This window comes from Taudactylus pleione, unplaced genomic scaffold (genome assembly GCF_031769625.1).
Source record: "Taudactylus pleione unplaced genomic scaffold, aTauple2 ptg000041l, whole genome shotgun sequence".
Taxonomy (NCBI): domain Eukaryota; kingdom Metazoa; phylum Chordata; class Amphibia; order Anura; family Myobatrachidae; genus Taudactylus; species Taudactylus pleione.
Genome location: NW_028284443.1, coordinates 46748013 through 46766710, shown reverse-complemented (window position 1 = coordinate 46766710; position 18698 = coordinate 46748013). Strand labels below are relative to the sequence as shown.

At 39.9% G+C, this 18698-nt stretch overlaps 1 protein-coding gene across 3 annotated transcripts in view; it reads right to left on the bottom strand.

Moving 5' to 3' along the window:
- Positions 1-14008: 14008 nt before the first annotated feature.
- The window catches only part of ARHGEF7 (Rho guanine nucleotide exchange factor 7), a 170823-nt gene continuing 166133 nt past the window's right edge, over positions 14009-18698 (bottom strand). For all 3 annotated transcript variants that reach the window (XM_088458453.1, XM_088458462.1, XM_088458469.1), the window contains 2 exons: positions 15993-16047; positions 14009-14753 (listed from right to left, as the gene is read on the bottom strand). In XM_088458453.1, the coding sequence (XP_088314579.1) occupies positions 14631-14753; positions 15993-16047 (178 nt within the window). In that variant the 3' untranslated portion in view covers positions 14009-14630. The remainder of the gene's footprint in view (positions 14754-15992; positions 16048-18698) is intronic.

Below are 18698 nucleotides of genomic sequence, written 5' to 3'. Positions count from 1 at the left end.
TCTGACTGGCAGGTCACAGAGTTTCTTGAGTAAACCCTTCACCAGTGCCATTTCCATGCAGTGTCCCACAGGGTTCTATACTATCTCCAATGCTTTTTGCAGTATACATGCTACCATTGGGTGAAATAATCAGACATCATGGCCTGGTCTACCACTGCTATGCAGATGATACACAACTGTACCTGTCCTTTGAACCAAGGGACAAAGGAGCCCATATAACAACCCTAAATGGCTGCCTAGTTGAGATTCAGGAGTGGATGAATGCCAGTTGGCTGCGACTGAACCCTGATAAAACAGAGGTCCTTATGATAGGTCACAAGTCAGGGCTACAGCATAGCCAACTAACAGGACTTACGTTGGGGGTTCAGAATTACAAAACTCTGAACATGTGTGGAATCTTGGTGTTGTCCTGGATAGTGGCTTGACACTTAAACATCAGGTATCAACCACAATGAAATCCTCATTCTTTCATCTGAGGAACATAGCCAGAATCAAGCACTTAATTCCCTCACAAGATCTGCCTAAAGTCATACATCCAATTAGATCATCATGCCTAGACTATAGCAACACCCACTACCTTGGACTCCCAGTAATAGAATTGCACCGCTTGCAGATAGTTCAAAATGCTGCTGTCAGGCTATTAACCAACCAGCTCCGTTCCAGCCACAAAACTCATTCTCTACTCCCTTTACTGGCTGCCTGTCAGATGGCAAATTGTTTTCAAGATTGGCTTACTAATTTACAAAGCCCTACATGACCATGGCCCAAGGTACCTGAAGCAGCTTCCGATTCCTTACTATCCCACTCATTTACTGTGATCCGTTGATGGACTATTAACAGTACCTAGAATCTCCCGGAATTCGTCTGGGGGTCAAGCTTTCAGTTTTGTGGCTCCGACCTTATGGAACTCACTTCCCTGCACTGATCGAGAGGCCTCCACTCTAGAATCCTTCAAAAATAGACTCAAGACTCACCTATTCACCCAAGCATTTCACTAATATCCCTTGTTTAAGCTTATTTGGTATTTTGCACTGTAAAGGCAAAAGTAAAGCACTGAGGACCTGATTCAGACCTGCTCGCTAGGAATGCGATCGCTCATAGGTGGCCGATATTTGCATTCTGCGCATGCAACACAATGCGCAAATCACTGCGACAGATCAGGGAGCGCTCGATCAGCCAGCATAGACAGCCCAGTTGAATGAGTGACAGAAGAGGCTGTTTGTGGGTGGTAAGAGGGGCAGGCCACTAGAAACAGGGGAGCGGAGGTGCGAACGCAGGCGTCCATGAGCATTTTAATGCCATTTCACAGGTGTGCATAATTAACAGGCAGCGTTATAGTACACATCACATGGTTGTATTTTACACTGAAGTGCTCACAGTACTTGCGGTAGGGTATAGTCAACCTCAAGCGCTGTGAGCACATCCAATGGTGCTCAATGTACTAAGGTTTTCATGCTCCTCCAGGAGATTACGTGCGCAAGTGGGCGTCTTATGAAAGGCTGGCGGGCATCTGCATACATAAAGTGATCTCTCGCCAAGACATAGTGGGCCTGCCTTGCTGGGCGTGTGCTGGATTTGCATACGCTGGGAGTGAGCAGCTCTGAATCAGGCCCTGAGTCCTTTAGGAGAAAAGCGCGATATAAATCCAATTATATATACTATTTATCGCAACATTGATCTATTAAAGGTCCTACTCTTTTCAGAGCTCTCCCTAGCACACAATATTCCTGGATCCAGGTGCTCTTGGATTGAAGTAGCAGTAGAACCCACTGACATGTATTCCTGAAGTTTATACACAAATCTACCTGAAAGTGCACCTTCATTGTTGGTATTGTAATTCTTTAAACAGCAGGTACCTGCTACAAATACTTTTTTTCTTTTTGTGAGTGATAAGGATTTTCATTATTGAATATATACAGGACATTGGTTTTTTTTGTCTTTAAGACACACATACCTTCAAATTCTTCTGATAAACTTCTTCTTTGTAAAAGATGTGGATTAAAGACAGGCATACTGGATGCATATTGTTCGTCTGCAAAATAAGTTAATTTATGCACAACTATTATTATTTCAAACAGCAACACTTTTGCACTCCACTCCTTTCTGTCGGGTACTGTAAGGTATTTCCGGGAGACATCACTGAATATATATTATAACTCAGTATTCAAACTGAAACCTTTGCCTTTTCTTATGGAGGTAACAGCACAAGAGGTAGATGTACTAAGCCTCAGAGCGATATAAAGTGGAAAGAGATCAAGTACTAACCAATCAGCTCCTGTCATTTCTCAAACACAGCCTGTAAAGTGACAGTTAGGAGCCGATTGGTTGGCACTTTGTCTCTCTCTGAGGCTTGATACATTTCCCCAATGAGATGTTCAATTGGTGGCTAAAGTGGTTTGTGAGAGAGAGTAATTTGAGGGTCTCTAGTGACCATTTTAGTGTGGTTTAGTATAGAACTGAAGGAGAATATAAGATGTATTATTAATAATGATCTGAAGTTTACTAGGGTCTTTCCTTAAAAACGTCAAGGCTGTCAGAATTCAGTCACATGAAACAGTCAATTAAGTGATATGCCTAAATAGCAACAGCATTCATTTCCAATAATAGTACCTAAATTTCATTATCTTAGACATATCTATTACATGGTAGAAATAGATAAAAAGGAGGCCAACTATACAACTATAAATCATATCTAACTTTGTCCTCTACAACTAATCTATGATATCGCGTACATTTAGTGGTGTACAGCACCAGGGTTGGACTGGGCCACAGGGATAAGAGGGAAAATCCCTTGTTGGCCCCACCCCCTAAGGGTCAACTCCCCTCCTCTAAGTGTCAGGTTCCAGACTTCAAATCATACATCATTACTCTATTAGATGGTCAGTTACCTGGAGTAATACCACTGATCATGGGTGCTTTGTTATTTTCTATAGAAACTACACCAAGATTTGCCTATTGGTTAGCCTAGCTTATGTGGTGGCACCACACCACTTAAGCATGGGTCCCTACTCCCCTAGTGGGCCCTTCATGCCCCAGTCCGACACTGCACAGCCACACACATTAGGCTCTATATATTATGTTCAGGAGAGACATCAGTCTTACAAAATGTACTTACATTGGAATTACAGGAGTCTGTTACCTATGTAAAACGCCACAAGTGTTACACAAAAGATCTGCTCTACCTCTGTTCCACCATCAGATACTATACAACTATTCCAGCAGCTTCTATTAATATAACCATATAAGTATAAAACGTGCCACTATAATTTGCAGGTTTGTACATTGGTAACTATAAAGAAATGTATTCTTCCCAATTTATTGTTGTACGAGATAAACTGAATGAAGGTTCTGCTCACTGGAGACTACAATCTGATAGTAAGCATAGGGATACAGAGTACATGATTTCAGCAATGCACCTCCCATTTATGAATGCAGTGCTAGTGGTACTGAGATGTCAAACTAATTATTTTTGGTTGATCACAGAAATAATAACTGCTGCAATACAAATAATGTATAGGTTACCCCACAGGCTCCCACAGGCTGCATAGCCGGAGGCTGCCATAGTCTGTGTTAAGATTCAAAGTGTTCTGATTATAAGTGTAAATACAATTTGATAACTAAGTCGGAGTTACGCTGGAGATCTTATTTGTCATATGCGCACCATGCAAAGACTGATGTGACTTCTTCTCTGCATTCCACAGGTAAATTACAACTACTGCTCCCATCAGATGCTGTTTTAGTGATTGCCTCAGCACAGTTTTGAAAATTTATACTGGGTAAATTACAACTACTGCTCCCATCAGATGCTGTTTTAGTGATTGCCTCAGCACAGTTTTGAAAATTTATACTGGGTAAATTACAACTACTGCTCCCATCAGATGCTGTTTTAGTGATTGCCTCAGCACAGTTTTGAAAATTTATACTGGGTAAATTACAACTACTGCTCCCATCAGATGCTGTTTTAGTGATTGCCTCAGCACAGTTTTGAAAATTTATACTGGGTAAATTACAACTACTGCTCCCATCAGATGCTGTTTTAGTGATTGCCTCAGCACAGTTTTGAAAATTTATACTGGGTAAATTACAACTACTGCTATACTAAGAGCAATTTATCTAAAGGAAGTTAGGAATGTATTGTGAATCTGTGTTGGCCTCCCCCTTCTCACAAATTGTTTATCTTAGACTTTATTGCATCCCAATTTAGTGTGTGTTAGAGCTTTTGGGGTGGGGTCCCAATCAGTGAGCACAGAGACACATGTTTGTAACTTTAGATATTACTGCTCCCACAGGCTGCATAGCCGGAGGCTGCCATAGTCTGTGTTAAGATTCAAAGTGTTCTGATTATAAGTGTAAATACAATTTGATAACTAAGTCGGAGTTACGCTGGAGATAAACTGGAGGAAAACGAAACTCAAAACCAGAACACTTTCTGAACAACAAGAAGCAACATACTTATGTGAATGAACAAAATCAACATCTTCTGCTGTATCCAGGCAACTACTTACTGCACTCACTGCTTGGACACTGCAAGTGCTCCCCTGTCTGTGTACTGCTCTTGTTGATTGATCTTTGTTGATCAGAGCACTTTGGACTGGATCAGCTCGGGTACATTGTAATTTTGTCCTCATTCATTTTGTATTGCCTTTTCCAATTGTGTCACATCTATCCACATTAATCATTTGTTTATAAACTAATTCCTGCACCCACTACTCACATACCTCTCCTTTATATATCACTTTTGGAGCTGCGCTCATACATTAGCAGCACTGTTCTTTACATGTATTTTTGAACATTTAACAACTTTAATCCACACTGACTCTATATCTCTCTGTCTCTACATCACACAGCCTCCACATTACACTGTCTCTATATCACACTGACTCTATATCTCACAGCCTCCACTCCAGTTTACATCTCAATTATTACCTTGTCCACAGCATGAACACCCTTACTTCACACAACCCCCATATTCTATGTCCACATAATCCTCTACTTTATCCGTCCCTCTCTTCCCCCTCCTGTTTCCTTCACTTGCTGTTCTTCCTTTTTTTCTCTCATCAGTCTGCTTCCAACCCTCTGCTTCTTTCCCCCACTTCTCCTATACCTCCACTCTCAACCACCTCCCTCCATGGTCTTGTTACCCCACTACTAAGCCCCATTCCCTCCTCGTTCTGTCTGTCACCTCCAGGGCTGCCAAGAGAAATTCTGGGCCCGGGTACTGCAACATCCTGTGGGACCACATCATGTATGGCTGCACCCATTTGTGAGTGGGTCTAGCATGTGAGATGCACCCACTCACAGGAGCATGGCATAGCACCCAGCAGCTGGAACTAAAGTAGTCACTACTGTATTAGGATGGCGGGACAGTCCCATAATAGCTGCATTTCTTGTCAGGCTGTATATAGATGCTAAAATGTAACACACAAATTAAAGTGCTTCTACTTTACTTTGTACATCTCTCATGTAAATAACACAAACAATCTATTTTCTATCATAGAAATAGATGTATGAAGGACTTAATTTTTACATAACATCAGGTCGTCTTATACACACACATTCCGCAGCACATATCCTAACCCACTGCTCCATGCTCCTTCTTCACTATCTACCCCTCTGTGTCGCCCCTGTCTGTCTGCCCTTCCCCTTTAGAATGTAAGCTCTCACGAGCAGGGCCCTCATCCTCACGTGCTTCTCCTCCCCCTACTTATAGTATAATTTACTCCTAACTCCCTACAATGGCACCTACCACCTGGTTGCTCATGTCCTGCTGCTTGTGTTTTGCAGCTGAGTTTATAACCTTGTCCTTGTCCTGCATTGTTTTGTATTACTATTAACTGTTTTTCTTGTGTGCTCATTTATGTACTGTGTAAGGCGCTGCGGAACCTTTGTGGCGCCATATAAATAAAGGATAATAATAATAATAATAATAATAAGTTTCATAACTATTCATACTGACTGACTCACTTCTCTGCAAGATATGATGTGGTGATGTGTAGATGTGATGGGAGCAGGGCTTCGCCGGTTGTCTATAACAACCAAACAACAAAAGATTGAAAATGGCTAACATTGATACAGATATGTATTCATAGCTGCAGCTTGAAAAGTAAAAGGTATTCACTGGGGTAGTCTATTAGATTGTTAATTAGGTTGGGATGGGGAATAATAATCTTAATAGAGAAAACTTTAGTTAGCCTTTGACACAAATAAATGTAACAAAATGTAACCTAATTAAATTACACTTAAATACAAAAAATGTTAACTATTGGAGAACGTTAGGTGAAATGGGCAGGGGCTGAATTCCTGCACAGATTTCCTCAAACTGCACTATGTGGAGTGGGCATTAAACTAATAATAATAATAATAATATAAAAACACAGGGGTTCTGTTCAGATCTTTATACATTTGGTCATAATAATAATACAGGTTGAGTCTCCCATATCCAAAATGCTTGGGACCAAGGGTATTTTGGATATCGGAATATTCCGTATTTTGGAATAATTGCATACCATATTGAAATGTCTTAGGAATAGGGCCCAAATCTAAACACAGAATGCATTTATGATTCATATACACCTTATACACAGCCTGAAGTTGTTTATACAATATTTTCAATAATTTTGTGGCTCAAAGTTTGTATAGATGCATGAAATTTATTTATAATGTCATATACACCTTATACACACAGCCTATAGGCCATTTTATACTTTAGTTTAATAATTTTGTGCATTAAACAAAGTTTGTGTACATTGAACCATCAAAAATCAAAGGTTTCACTATCTCAGTCATGCTAAAAATATTCCGTATTTCGGAATATTTGGATATGGGAGACTCAACCTGTAATAAAAAAAATCTACTACATGTAACTAATCTGTCAATCAATTACAGTAGGAAACAAAAAATGGGAAAAAAAATGATTATTCTGATTTCAGAAAACACATTTCAGAATGATACTTAGCCTAAAGAATATACCAGACATGTTATCTAAGTGCTTACATTCAATACAGCTTAGAAAAAGAACAGTGAGTATTAAGAGCCTCCCCATTTCATCTGGATACACAGACTACAGAGAAGATAGTGAGAATGCAATGATGTCACAAACGCTTATGACAGGTCTTCATTCCACTACCATTTAAACTGTTAGAAGTCAAGAACTGCCTTTTTTTTTTTTTTTACATTAACATTATACTTTACAGGGGAGTAGAACTAACAACCTGGGCATTCGGCATAAAGCTTAATTGTATGACTACAATTTTGGAAGCTATGTGTTTGGATGACCGTTGCAATGGTTACACCCAGGACACATTTGCAGAAAGATGTGTGTGTAGAGAAAACAAAGCTGAATGATTAAGCATAAAAGTCTATGTGCAATTACCATTATTGTAATATGTACAACTGTGAATTTGTGAATGCATACCTCCCAATTGTCCCACGGTGGGGGGGAAGTTGGGGAAAGCACAAACCACTGCTCTGCATAGCAGAGCAGCAGGTGTGCAGGAGGAGAACAGATGCCGTGCACATTTTACAGACTGCCTGGGGGCTGCCCAGCATGTCGGAGAGTTCTGGGCATGCCCCCAAAGTGACAAAAACGGGGTAAGCCACGAGGCTCCACCCTGGTTTCCATAATCTCCTCCCCCTTTTCAGCAAGCCACACCCCCTTTTTGGGTGCGCGACCTGTCCCTCATTGCTGTATTAAAATGTTGGGAGGTATGTGAATGTCACACATGAATCATTTTAGAAAGTTTGATGGCACTTTTTGTGTAAAGGGTGTACTTTGAGCTTGCAGATTCCACCATCAATATAGTTTGGAATTCAGTCTACGCCTAAGAGCTTTCCGTAGAGATTATACTAACCACATTATAAGACAACCATATTAACAAGACAATTTAATCAAAACTGAATATAATAAAATGCACTGGGATTTTTCCAACTGAAAACTATGTTTTATATACTTTATTTAAAGACATGTATTTTCCTTAACTCCATATTCAGCCGTGAACAATACTTATGCTCATTATTCCCAAAATTGGAAATGGTCAGGGTAAAGATAAGTAAAACAAAAAAAAACCCACACATACAAAGGCTGCATTTTGTATCACCATAGCATAGAATATGAGCAGTACAATCCTTTTCAGAAGATAAAAAAAAAAAAAAATATGAAAAGCTTTAAATACACGTACTGCAGCTCTGCACAGAATGGGAAGTTAAATGACAGATACAAAATTGCTTTCATGTGAAGAAAAATTAACACAATTGTATAAAGTGGGATATTTATTTTGTATAAAGAAATTGTTTATATACAGCAATGAAATACAAACATTGTAGTGGTCAATTTTGAGGCATTATGAAGCCTGTGTGCATTCTATCTACAGTAACAGAAAGTATACGAAGTTTACAGTTCCTTGGCTTTCTGCATTGCAGTTAATGAAGTGACTGCCGTATAGTTTGAGTCGTTTACGCAAACTGCGTACAGCTACAGTAATTATAATCATTCTGTGCCAGCATGACCTAAACCACACTCTCCTATAAGCAATCAAATTGTGCTAGTGTGAATAGTCCATTTAATGGCCATCTCCAAGGGTGGTCTAGGATAAGAAGGTATTGCATTCATTTTGAAGTTTAGATCACCACTGGCAGGGAAAAAAAGAAAACATGCATTTTAAAGTACACAAACGTACCAACCATGTCCATGGCTGAATTAGAACAACCCTAAGTATGGCTACATATCCTCAGCACTTCATAATGAGCTTTTGCAGAATGAATGACTGAATTGCTTGGTGATGCATGGTATAGTCATGTGGTCTGTATGAGAACACATTCGGTTTAAAACTACACTTTCAGATAGGCAAAGTCTTCATAATATCATGTAGAATGCAGTTTTCTTGTCGTTCCGCCCACTCAAAACCGCCTTCAGCTTTCAGTCAGGGCTGCGGGACAAACCATGGAGGCTCCAAGATAAACGGTGGACTAGAGCAGCCATCATTGCTCTAGTAAATGGTACCCTGGGCAAGGTGAATTTTTTCCCCATGCCTACGAGTGCTGCTTTAAATTGTCCATACAGAGAAGGTAAATTAGTTTAGTTGGATGGATGTGGACCTTTCAAGGTCTTTGCTGTGCCCTTCATCCCACCTAAGAAAATTCTGCAAAACTTCGGCATCTGTATTAGTTTAATACAGAGAGTACTTACAACACGAGAATCAATTAAAACATCTGTTTCAATATTTTTTTTTACCACCAAGAAAAGAATTGATGCTTGTTTGCTCTTTCGCCATTAGTAAGGCAGAGATTTCCTCACCTAAGAGTCTAAAAATTCTGAAAGCAGTTGGAGCTGAAGGTGGAAGTATCTCAGATGTCCTGGATGAGGAACCCGCACAGGCAGAATGGTTTTCTGTGAATGCTGAAGATCTCTTTAAATATCACTTAGGGCAAGTTCCAATGTTCAAGAGCCAGCATACAACAAAACTATCGGTTGATTTGTATATAAATATAAAAAAAAAAAAAAACAGCAAGAATTCAGAACCATATAAAAATAATAATGTTTCAGGAGCTAATCAGAAATGCCAGCAATGTATTTGTAATAAATATGTAACTGTAGTGTTTAATAACAATGTTATGCCCATGGTGTTTGTATGTGAACTAGTTTGTCTTTATAAGGTATATCCAAATAACTCTATTCATTTAAATATACAATGTGAGTTAAGGGAGCTTTAACAAGCATTTAGAACTCTGGGATATCCTTACACAGCAAGTTGTGGCATCCCAGATCTCAGCCCATGTCAGGTTGCCATACATGTTCCTGAATGGCAACTCCTGGCACCTGTACACCAGAACCAAAGAATCACCTTGCAAGGCAATTTAAAGGTCGCTCAAGAGAGTAACTGTAGGAGGTACAGTAAGAAAAACCATTTTGAAAGCAGTCTTCCTCCAAATATTATATTAACATACTGTATGCATACCTCCCAACAAATTATTATTTTTTTTATTACGGGAACCTGCGCGTCAAAAAAAGGGTGGCAAGGCCTTGGTGGACTTGGTCTTGCAGCATGTCCCGGTTTCATCGTGGGCTACCCCAAGTCTCTCCTCCCTGCACTTTTTAGATGCCGTGCGCATGCCCATGGCATCTATTCAGTAGCCACTCGCTGCTGTGCTAAGCAGCGGTGATTGAATGCTTTCCCAACCTTACCCCTGGGACAGTGTCTGAAAAGCGGGATTGTTGGGAGGTATGTTGTATATGCAGATACTGTAATTCTGTTGCAAGGCAAGTACGTCAAACACCCCTGTTGATGATGTGAATTATATTAGAAGCATTTACATAGAAGCCAATCATCATTTTGTTAAAGGTCCTGTAATAACCTGTTTTTTTTAATCTGCTTTAGATAACCAAAGAAAAAAAATTATCTACCCAAGAATTGAACCATAGTGGGATATTGTGAATGACATACTTTGTATAGTCTATTTTTATTATCTGGAAATCCCGACCAAGCAGTTTAAATAACAAACCAAATAAGTTTGTTTTTGGTAAGGTAAAGCGGTCACAATTTGGTAACTAAATAACATTTCTAGCCAATAGAGATAAGTATGGTCATAGAAATAGGTGTTTATGTGTTCTAGTTTTATGTAGGTGGTATAGCTTTTGGAAGTGTTCTAGTGAACATCATAGTGAACAGCCTCATATTCAAAGTAATTAATTTATTTTAAAGCAAAGTAGTTATATTTAAATACAAGTCTTTAATGCTTTCCTATTACCGTGAGATGAGACATGCAGGTGGTAACTACTCAAACTGGAACTTTGCTTCTCAAACCTGGACTAAAATGGATATATGTAGTCTTTGTCATAAATAAAAATATTGCTTTGGTAAATGTTTTATGGTGCAAATTTAACAAGCATGGAATTTATAGCAGTAATATAGAAAGCCATGCATAAACATGACTTTATAGTAAGTCTACTTAATATACTCCGACAACAGCACAACACATGGTCAACTGCAATCCTGTAAATCGGTCTTCAATGATGATCCCTTCTATTCACTTGGACAAACCACAACTTTAATAAAAATCTGTAATTGAAAACAGAGGTCTGTCAACAATTGCTTCTCATCACCCAGATTAAACTATAATACAGTCCTTCCATTCTCCATATCTAAAACATAAGATTTCAAATTCTATTACTTACCTGGATGGAATTGTAACCTGAAAATTAAAAGGTATTCCAAAGATGTTGTAGGCAGGGACTGCAAAGCTCCTCCTGAGAAAATTCATAGCGGGCATTACTGTAGGATAGACACCGAGTTAAAGCTACTTTCCTGAGAAATTTATTTCTTCAAAAGAAAGCTGAAGTATACACAATATAAGCCTCATCTTCTCCTACTATACATGCAGCCTATTGGCTGGCAGTCATCATGGGGCCTTTCCTCTGCTGAAATTCCAGGTCACAATTGTAAGGTAAGTGTGCTGATTCCAGTGGAGGGACATTAGCCAATTACCACCTAGGAAATGAGCATGTAATAGGCTCTGATTTGCTGGTCCCATCGCGATTCTGGTATAATAGCCATTAGATTTAAAACGACAATTAGTTGTAAGACACAAACAACCTTGGTTTGCCTTATATCTAATTGCTGCTTTAAACATAGCAGCTATATAGCCGGATGTATGATGGGACCAGCAAATCAGCACTTATTATATTTGGAACCTATTGTAAATATCTAAATTACTAAGAAAGTACACAGTAATTTTGTCAGGTACCACAGGTAATTCAGTGTTGTAAGGAATGATTTACTATAGGGCCAGTTAAGGGGCAGATTCCAGATCTCATGAGCCTTTGAGTATTGGTAGCTTGTACACTCACTGCCCAGTTACAGGGACACTTGCTCCTGTGAAGAGAAGTAGTACTTGTAAAACAATGAGCTAGTAAGCAACATCAATGTGCCATGCTGCCAAGGGGGAAAGGAAATACACTTCTTTATAAATAGAAGACTTGGCTGCACACCAGGATGCCAAATCAATGTGAAGGATAATAAAACGGACACATTTTATTAGCTACAACATAGACTTACTATTGTATATTAAAAGTCCCATTCTTATCATTTCTTATGAACTACTAACATTTCATCACAAGATTATATTATTTTAGTAAGAAATAACCCATTTGACTTTGTCATAGTTTAAAAAAAAAAAAAGCTTGCAGTCAGTGGCACAGCCACCGCTTTTATACAAAACTATTTTACAAGCAAAACAATTCCCTGTATGGCTTTCAATGTACTTGCTTGATATCTTCATGAAAAGATACATGAACGGTTTACAGCATATCTGCCTACATGGATTTGTTGATAGTATAAAAAGCTTGAAGCTGTTCTGTTGGAGAAAATATGTCCTGAGAATAAATTAAGCGTGATATTTTATAACATGGTAAAATTGTTCTATAAGTTAAGTCAAACATTGTCCTTTTTATAAAGATAGATAAAGTGCCATTACCCGGTGGATTGTCTTTTTTTTTTTTTTGTAAATGGGTAGGATTTTTACTCTACCCTTCATGTAAATTGGTGTTCAACTCCATATTTAAATATAAAATTGCTGGTCAATTGTTTTACTTCCCATGCCAGTAAACAATGGTGAGCAATGTTGCATTAGGCAGTGACCACTATTCTATCAAACTAGCTCCTTATTAATGAAGAAACAACTATAAGTGAGCACATTGGAGTATCTGGTTATAGTTGCACTCTACCAAACATTAACATGTGCAAGAAGTCATCTGACAAGGGATGCGGTCAGAATTCCAACCTCTGGGATACCGGTGGTCAGAATACCGGCGCAGTCATCCCGACCGCCGGAATCCAGAAGGTAAGTACTGAGGTTAGGGGGAAGGTTAGGCACTAGGGGGATGGAGGTTAGGTTCAGGCTGAGGAAGGGAGGGTTAGGCTTAGGCACCAGGGAGGGAGGGTTAGGTTTAATTACCTGGGGGCATTGGCATTCTAACCTGGTCAGCTTGCTGGCGTCGTGATTCTGATCGCCAGGATCCCGAGCGCCGGCATCCCATACCCAACCCATCTGACATAACCTGGTAAATCTTTCTGCTACAGCCATGGCCAAAAGTTTTGAGAATGACACAAGTTGGTTTTCACAAAGTTTGCTGCTTCAGTGTTTTAAGACCTTTTTGTCAGATGTTACTATGGTATACTGCAGTAAAATTATAAGCATTACATAAGTGTCAAAGGCTTTTATTGACAATTACAATTAAGTTTATGCAGAGAGTCAATATTTGCAGTGTTGACCCTTCTTTTTAAGACCTCTGCAATAAAAGCCTTTGATACTTATGAAATGCTTGTAATTTTACTTCAGTATACCATAGTAACATCTGACAAAAAGGTCTTAAAACACTGAAGCAGCAAACTTTGTGAAAACCAATACTTGTGTCATTCTCAAAACTTTTGGCCATGGCTGCACATATGTGATCACTACAGGACTGAACGGCCCAGAATTTTCTCTGCATATTAGGGCTCACACAGACGTAATTTATTCAATCATCGTTTTAGGTTTTAGTATCCATCACTCCACTAGTATTTGGATACATAACCAGGTTTGTTACTGGCACTTGTAATGACTTGAGTGTCTGATTGATGTAATTTACTAACAAAACAAACAAACCATATTGTTATATTACTTTGTGAATCAGCTCAAGGAGTAACTACAACTACTGCGGAAGAGAGAACTGTAATCCAGCTCAATTTAAAATCAGTTCAATATCCAATGTTTAGCTGGTTGTAGTAAAAAAAAAAATAATACGTATCAGATTAGTTCTAAAGTGAGACTTTTTTTTTTTTGTGTATGGGTTAAACATTAAACACTGGTGAAAAAGCATAAATATATATATATATATATATATATATATATATAAATATATATATATATATACATATATACACATACATACACACATACACATATATTATATACACACACACACACATACGCTAACACCCCCCACCCCCACAGAAATTTAAACACAGATCACAAGTTGTTAGCAAGATGTTTAACATTGAAATGGTTTTAGCTTCCTTTGCTTAGTTTGTCTACATAAATAATGCAATTAAATTACTTCAACACGTGGCTCACTTACGTGAGCATGTAAAATAAGATGTAGCCATTTTTTCACTTGACAATGTGTTTTTAGGTAGACTGTTTTAGAAAAATGTACACATAACCGGTATGTAAATCCAAGGAGCAAAAAATAAAATAAAGAGGATTTAGTGCCCTTTACATATGCATTCAAAACACTATATACACAAGAGGAGAATACATATCCAAGTCAGTTTAAAAAGACACTGGTAAGAAAAAAAAACACCTATCAGACTTATAGCAACTGCGCTTTCTGCAAAATGAGGTAATTTACGTGTAAAGTTAAAAATTTATATATTTGGTACTGTTCAAAATCTCTCAACTTCACACTTGCAGCTGCGGAAAATTGTGTCTGCGGGCAGTCAGCTATGTATGGATTCAGTACAGTACAACTGAGTCATATTACAATCCAGTTAAATCTCAATATGCAGTGCTTTTCTTTTCACAAGGACACACAAGTAACAAAAGGTCCAAGTTTTTTTGATCCCTGGTGTGGAATATGGAAGACACTGGGTGCACTATTATAAATTGGTTTCATCCCAAGATGGATCATTCATATTCTTGAGGACCTTTCTGACAAGCTTCTCAAGTTCTTTTCGAGCTCTTTGTTCTTCTTCTAAAGATTTCTTCATCTTTTTGCTGTGCTGTAAATTAGAGCATGTGTTAAGTAGTCAGCATTAGAAGGGGTTTTACACACTAGATGGGACATTGCTCAATGAGGATCTCTGCAATAACAATTGTGGCAACAAAAAGCTGCCAAAAAAAAAGCACTTGAAAAACAACCAGATCCTGATTTCGACAGGGTTCCTGTAATCCAATCAGGAGCCTGGAATGTCTACTCAAGACAGGTACTTTAGGTCTAATGTTGAATTTTACTACACAAGACATTTGGATTGCTTTTGTGGGATAGGGCACAAATGGACAAGCTGATCACATGTAAACAATTGGGATGTAGTTAGTATCCCGGATGTCAGAATACCGGCGCCAGAATCCAGCCACCAGTCCGACTCTTGGCGCCAGCATCCCGACCGCTGACATCCCGATTGTAAGTATAGCGATTAGGTACTAGGGGGAGGGTTAGGTTTAGGCTGCGGGGAAGGGGGAAGGTTAGATTTAGACCGCAGGGGTGGGCTGGGGGGGTTAGGTTTAATTTAAGTGTGCCCCACTAAGAGTATCTCTTTCTGCATCTAAGCAGCCTTCCTTTTGGACGTGATTGCTTAGTGATGGCATAGTCTGCTGCTGTAACTAGGCTAAGGGGATGTGGGTTGGTCACTTCACACGAGGGGCTGTGTTTTCAATTGGAAGAAGATGAGTGGTGAAGCGAATGTTGGCTTTCTAAAGGTTACACAGACCAAAGTGTTTAAAATATACAACATATGCAGGCCCTGTGTACCAGGTACTAATGTATTCTACATCATAGGTTTGTGTTAAACTACAACTATCTATCTTCAATTAAGTGTTGAGAAAAAATTGTTGTCACTCTGTGTTAAGCGACAGATCGCACTAAGGGGTACATTTATTAAATCCTTTTTGCAGAAAGTCCAATTACTAAGGTTTTCAAAGGATTTCCACATTAATTAACTTTCCATCATGTGTATTAAGAGGATATTTACAATTGCCACAGCAGTCCCCACCGAAGTCTAGGCGGACTGTTATATAGCCAGATGTATTAAGATCTGAAAAGCATAGACACCAAGCATGCAGTGCTGAATGGGCACACAGGAATTAATTTTGAGAGGCCATATACTGCATCAGTATAGGTGCAAGTGGTGCCGAATTATTTAACATTAGGAGTGTGGGTGATATTTTTACTATATACCAAAATAGTTCACATACAGAATTGGTGCAAGTCATTTAGGAAACATTAATAAAAACATACAGACCTGTTTTAGCTCTTGAACTTCATCTTTTAATGCATACACTGTGTCAACAAGGCTCCTACAATATAAATTGAAATGATCAATGCTGGTAAAAGCTTGGAATTTCCTAGAAACCATAATTCTTAAAGAAATCTTTGCTGATTTTAAAAGTATATTGATAGCATATGCTAAGACTCTTAGGGGCCATTAAACGAAAACTCCTACCTGGCTTATTTTATTTGACAAAACATACTGAATGAGGGTGTACTTAATGGTTGACAGAATCTTATAGCGATGTCACAGACATTAAACCAGTGGTCTCCAACCTTAATTGGGGTGGGAGCTACTTCAGAAAGATGAAGAGAGTCACATTTTATTTTTGAAAACTACAATCTGGCTAATAACAAAAATGTTCATAGAAAAAAAGAGTTATGGTATAACATACCTTTGTTAACTCTTTCTTCGAAGTTCATAGGGTCCACAGGAATTACCTTGGAGTATGCGGTTGGAGTGATCCAGGCACCAAACAGTTACAAGCTTTAGCTCCCAGGATGCACTGGGTCCTCCTCCATATATACCCCGCCCCTGGCTACAGGCATTAAGTTTGTTACCAAGCCCAAGGCAGGAGAAGTAAAGAGGAGAATGAACAACAACTGTACCACAGAAACACACTCTCTAAGAAGAGGGAACCATTGAAATACAAAAGAAAAAGATCACCCAATAACACCAGGTGCGTTAAGGTGTGTGCCCTGTTGACCTCGAAGAAAGAGTTAACAGGTATGTTACACCATAACTGTTATTTTCTTCTTCGGGGTCCATAGGGTCCACAGGAATTACCTTGGGGATGTCCCAACACAGTTCCCTTAAGGGTGGGGACGCTCCAGTTTAGTAGAAAGAAGAATCCGACGCCCAAAGGAAGCATCCTGAGAGGCAAATGTATTAAATGCATAAATTTTGAGAAAAGTGTGGATGGAAGACCACGTGTCTGCCTTGCACAATTGTTCAGCAGAGGCACCATAACAAAACGCCCACGATGGTCCCACGGATCAAGTAGAATGTGCTGTCAACTGTTTGGAACAGAGAGATCAGCTGAGAAATAGTCATACGAAGCCACCTAGCCAGAGTCTGTTTGGCTGTCATAAGCGAGGCCGGCCAGCTAACATACAGCAAAAAAAAGAGAATCCGATTTCCTAATGGAGTTGGTGCGATCCACGTAGATATGTAGGGCGCATCCAGAGAAGCTTCACCTACAGAGAGGCCTGAAGACTGGAAGGCTTGAACTATAATTTCTCATTTACATGAAAGCGGGATACAACCTTAGGAAGGTAACCCACCCTGGTACGAAGAACAACTCTAACCTGATGAAAAATCAAAAGGGAGAGCGACAAGAAAGGGCTGCCAAATCAGAGACCCTGCTCTAAGCATCGTCTGAACTACAGAATTAGAAAAACCCTTGGCTCTTAAGATGGAAGATTCAAGAGCCATGCTATCAAGGACAGACGGGGAAGGTCCGGATGCAGGCAGATACTTAGAGGAAGAGGCCATGGAGTGTCTATGGAGAGACTCTGAAGTTCGGTGAACCACTGGCGTCTGGGCCAAGCAGGTGCTAACAGTATTACTGTTCCGCCTACTGCATTAATTTCCTGATGACCCTTGGGAGGAGGGAGGATGGAGGAAAGAGATGCGCTAGCCTGAAGTTCCACTTCACTGATAGAGCGCCCACAAAATCGGCTGAGGGATCCCTAGTTCTGGACCTGTACCTGGGGATCCTGTGGTTGTGACCTGAGGCCATGAGGTCTACCTCTGGTAGTCCCCATTTGTCCACAAGACTCTGAAATACATCTGGATGAAGAACCCACTCCCCGGCGTGTACTGTATATCCTGCTGACTTAGGAAATCCGCTTCCCAAGTATGAATACTGCCGACATTGCTGGAAAATTATATTCTGCCCAGACCAGAATGTTTGTCACTTCCCCCATGGCTGTCCGATTTCGCGCGTCTCCGTGATGGTTGAGGTAGGCTACTGCAAAGGCGTTCACGGGCTGTATTTGGACAGGCCTGCCCTTCAGTACATCCTGTGCCTGAACGAGTGCTCAGAATACTGCACGCAGTTCCAGGATGTTTATAGACAGGAGACCCTCCTTGGTCGTCCATCTCCCCTAAAATGTGTGCCAACCTGTCACTGCGCCCCATCCGCGGAGGCTGGCATCGGTAGTGAGGAGCACCCAATCTGGAATCCAGAAGGGGAGACCCGTGTTCAGATGAAACGTCTGCAACCACCATGAGAGGGACAGCCGAACCTCTGGAGAAAGACGTATCGTCTGTGACCTTATTAACTGCCACTCCCCATCCAACCGGGAGAGGATCAGCTGTTGCAGTGGTCTGGAGTGGAACTAGGCATAATTCCACCATGTCGAATGTGGACACCATGAACCCCAGAACCTGCATTGCTGAGTTGACAGATACTGACTGATTGCATAGAAATCTGCGAATCCGCAATTGAAGGGCCTCAATCTTGTCTTCTGGCAAAAATATCCTTTGTGCCAGAGAATCCAGACGTGCACCCAAATGCACCATCTGTTGCACTGGAAAAAGCAATGACTTTTTCCAATTTATGATCCAGCCGTGTCTGTGTAGACGTGCAATCGTCAGTCTGAGATGATGCTGCAATACCTCTGGAGATTGTGCCAATATCAAGAGATCGTCCAAGTATGGCAGTATCCTGACTCC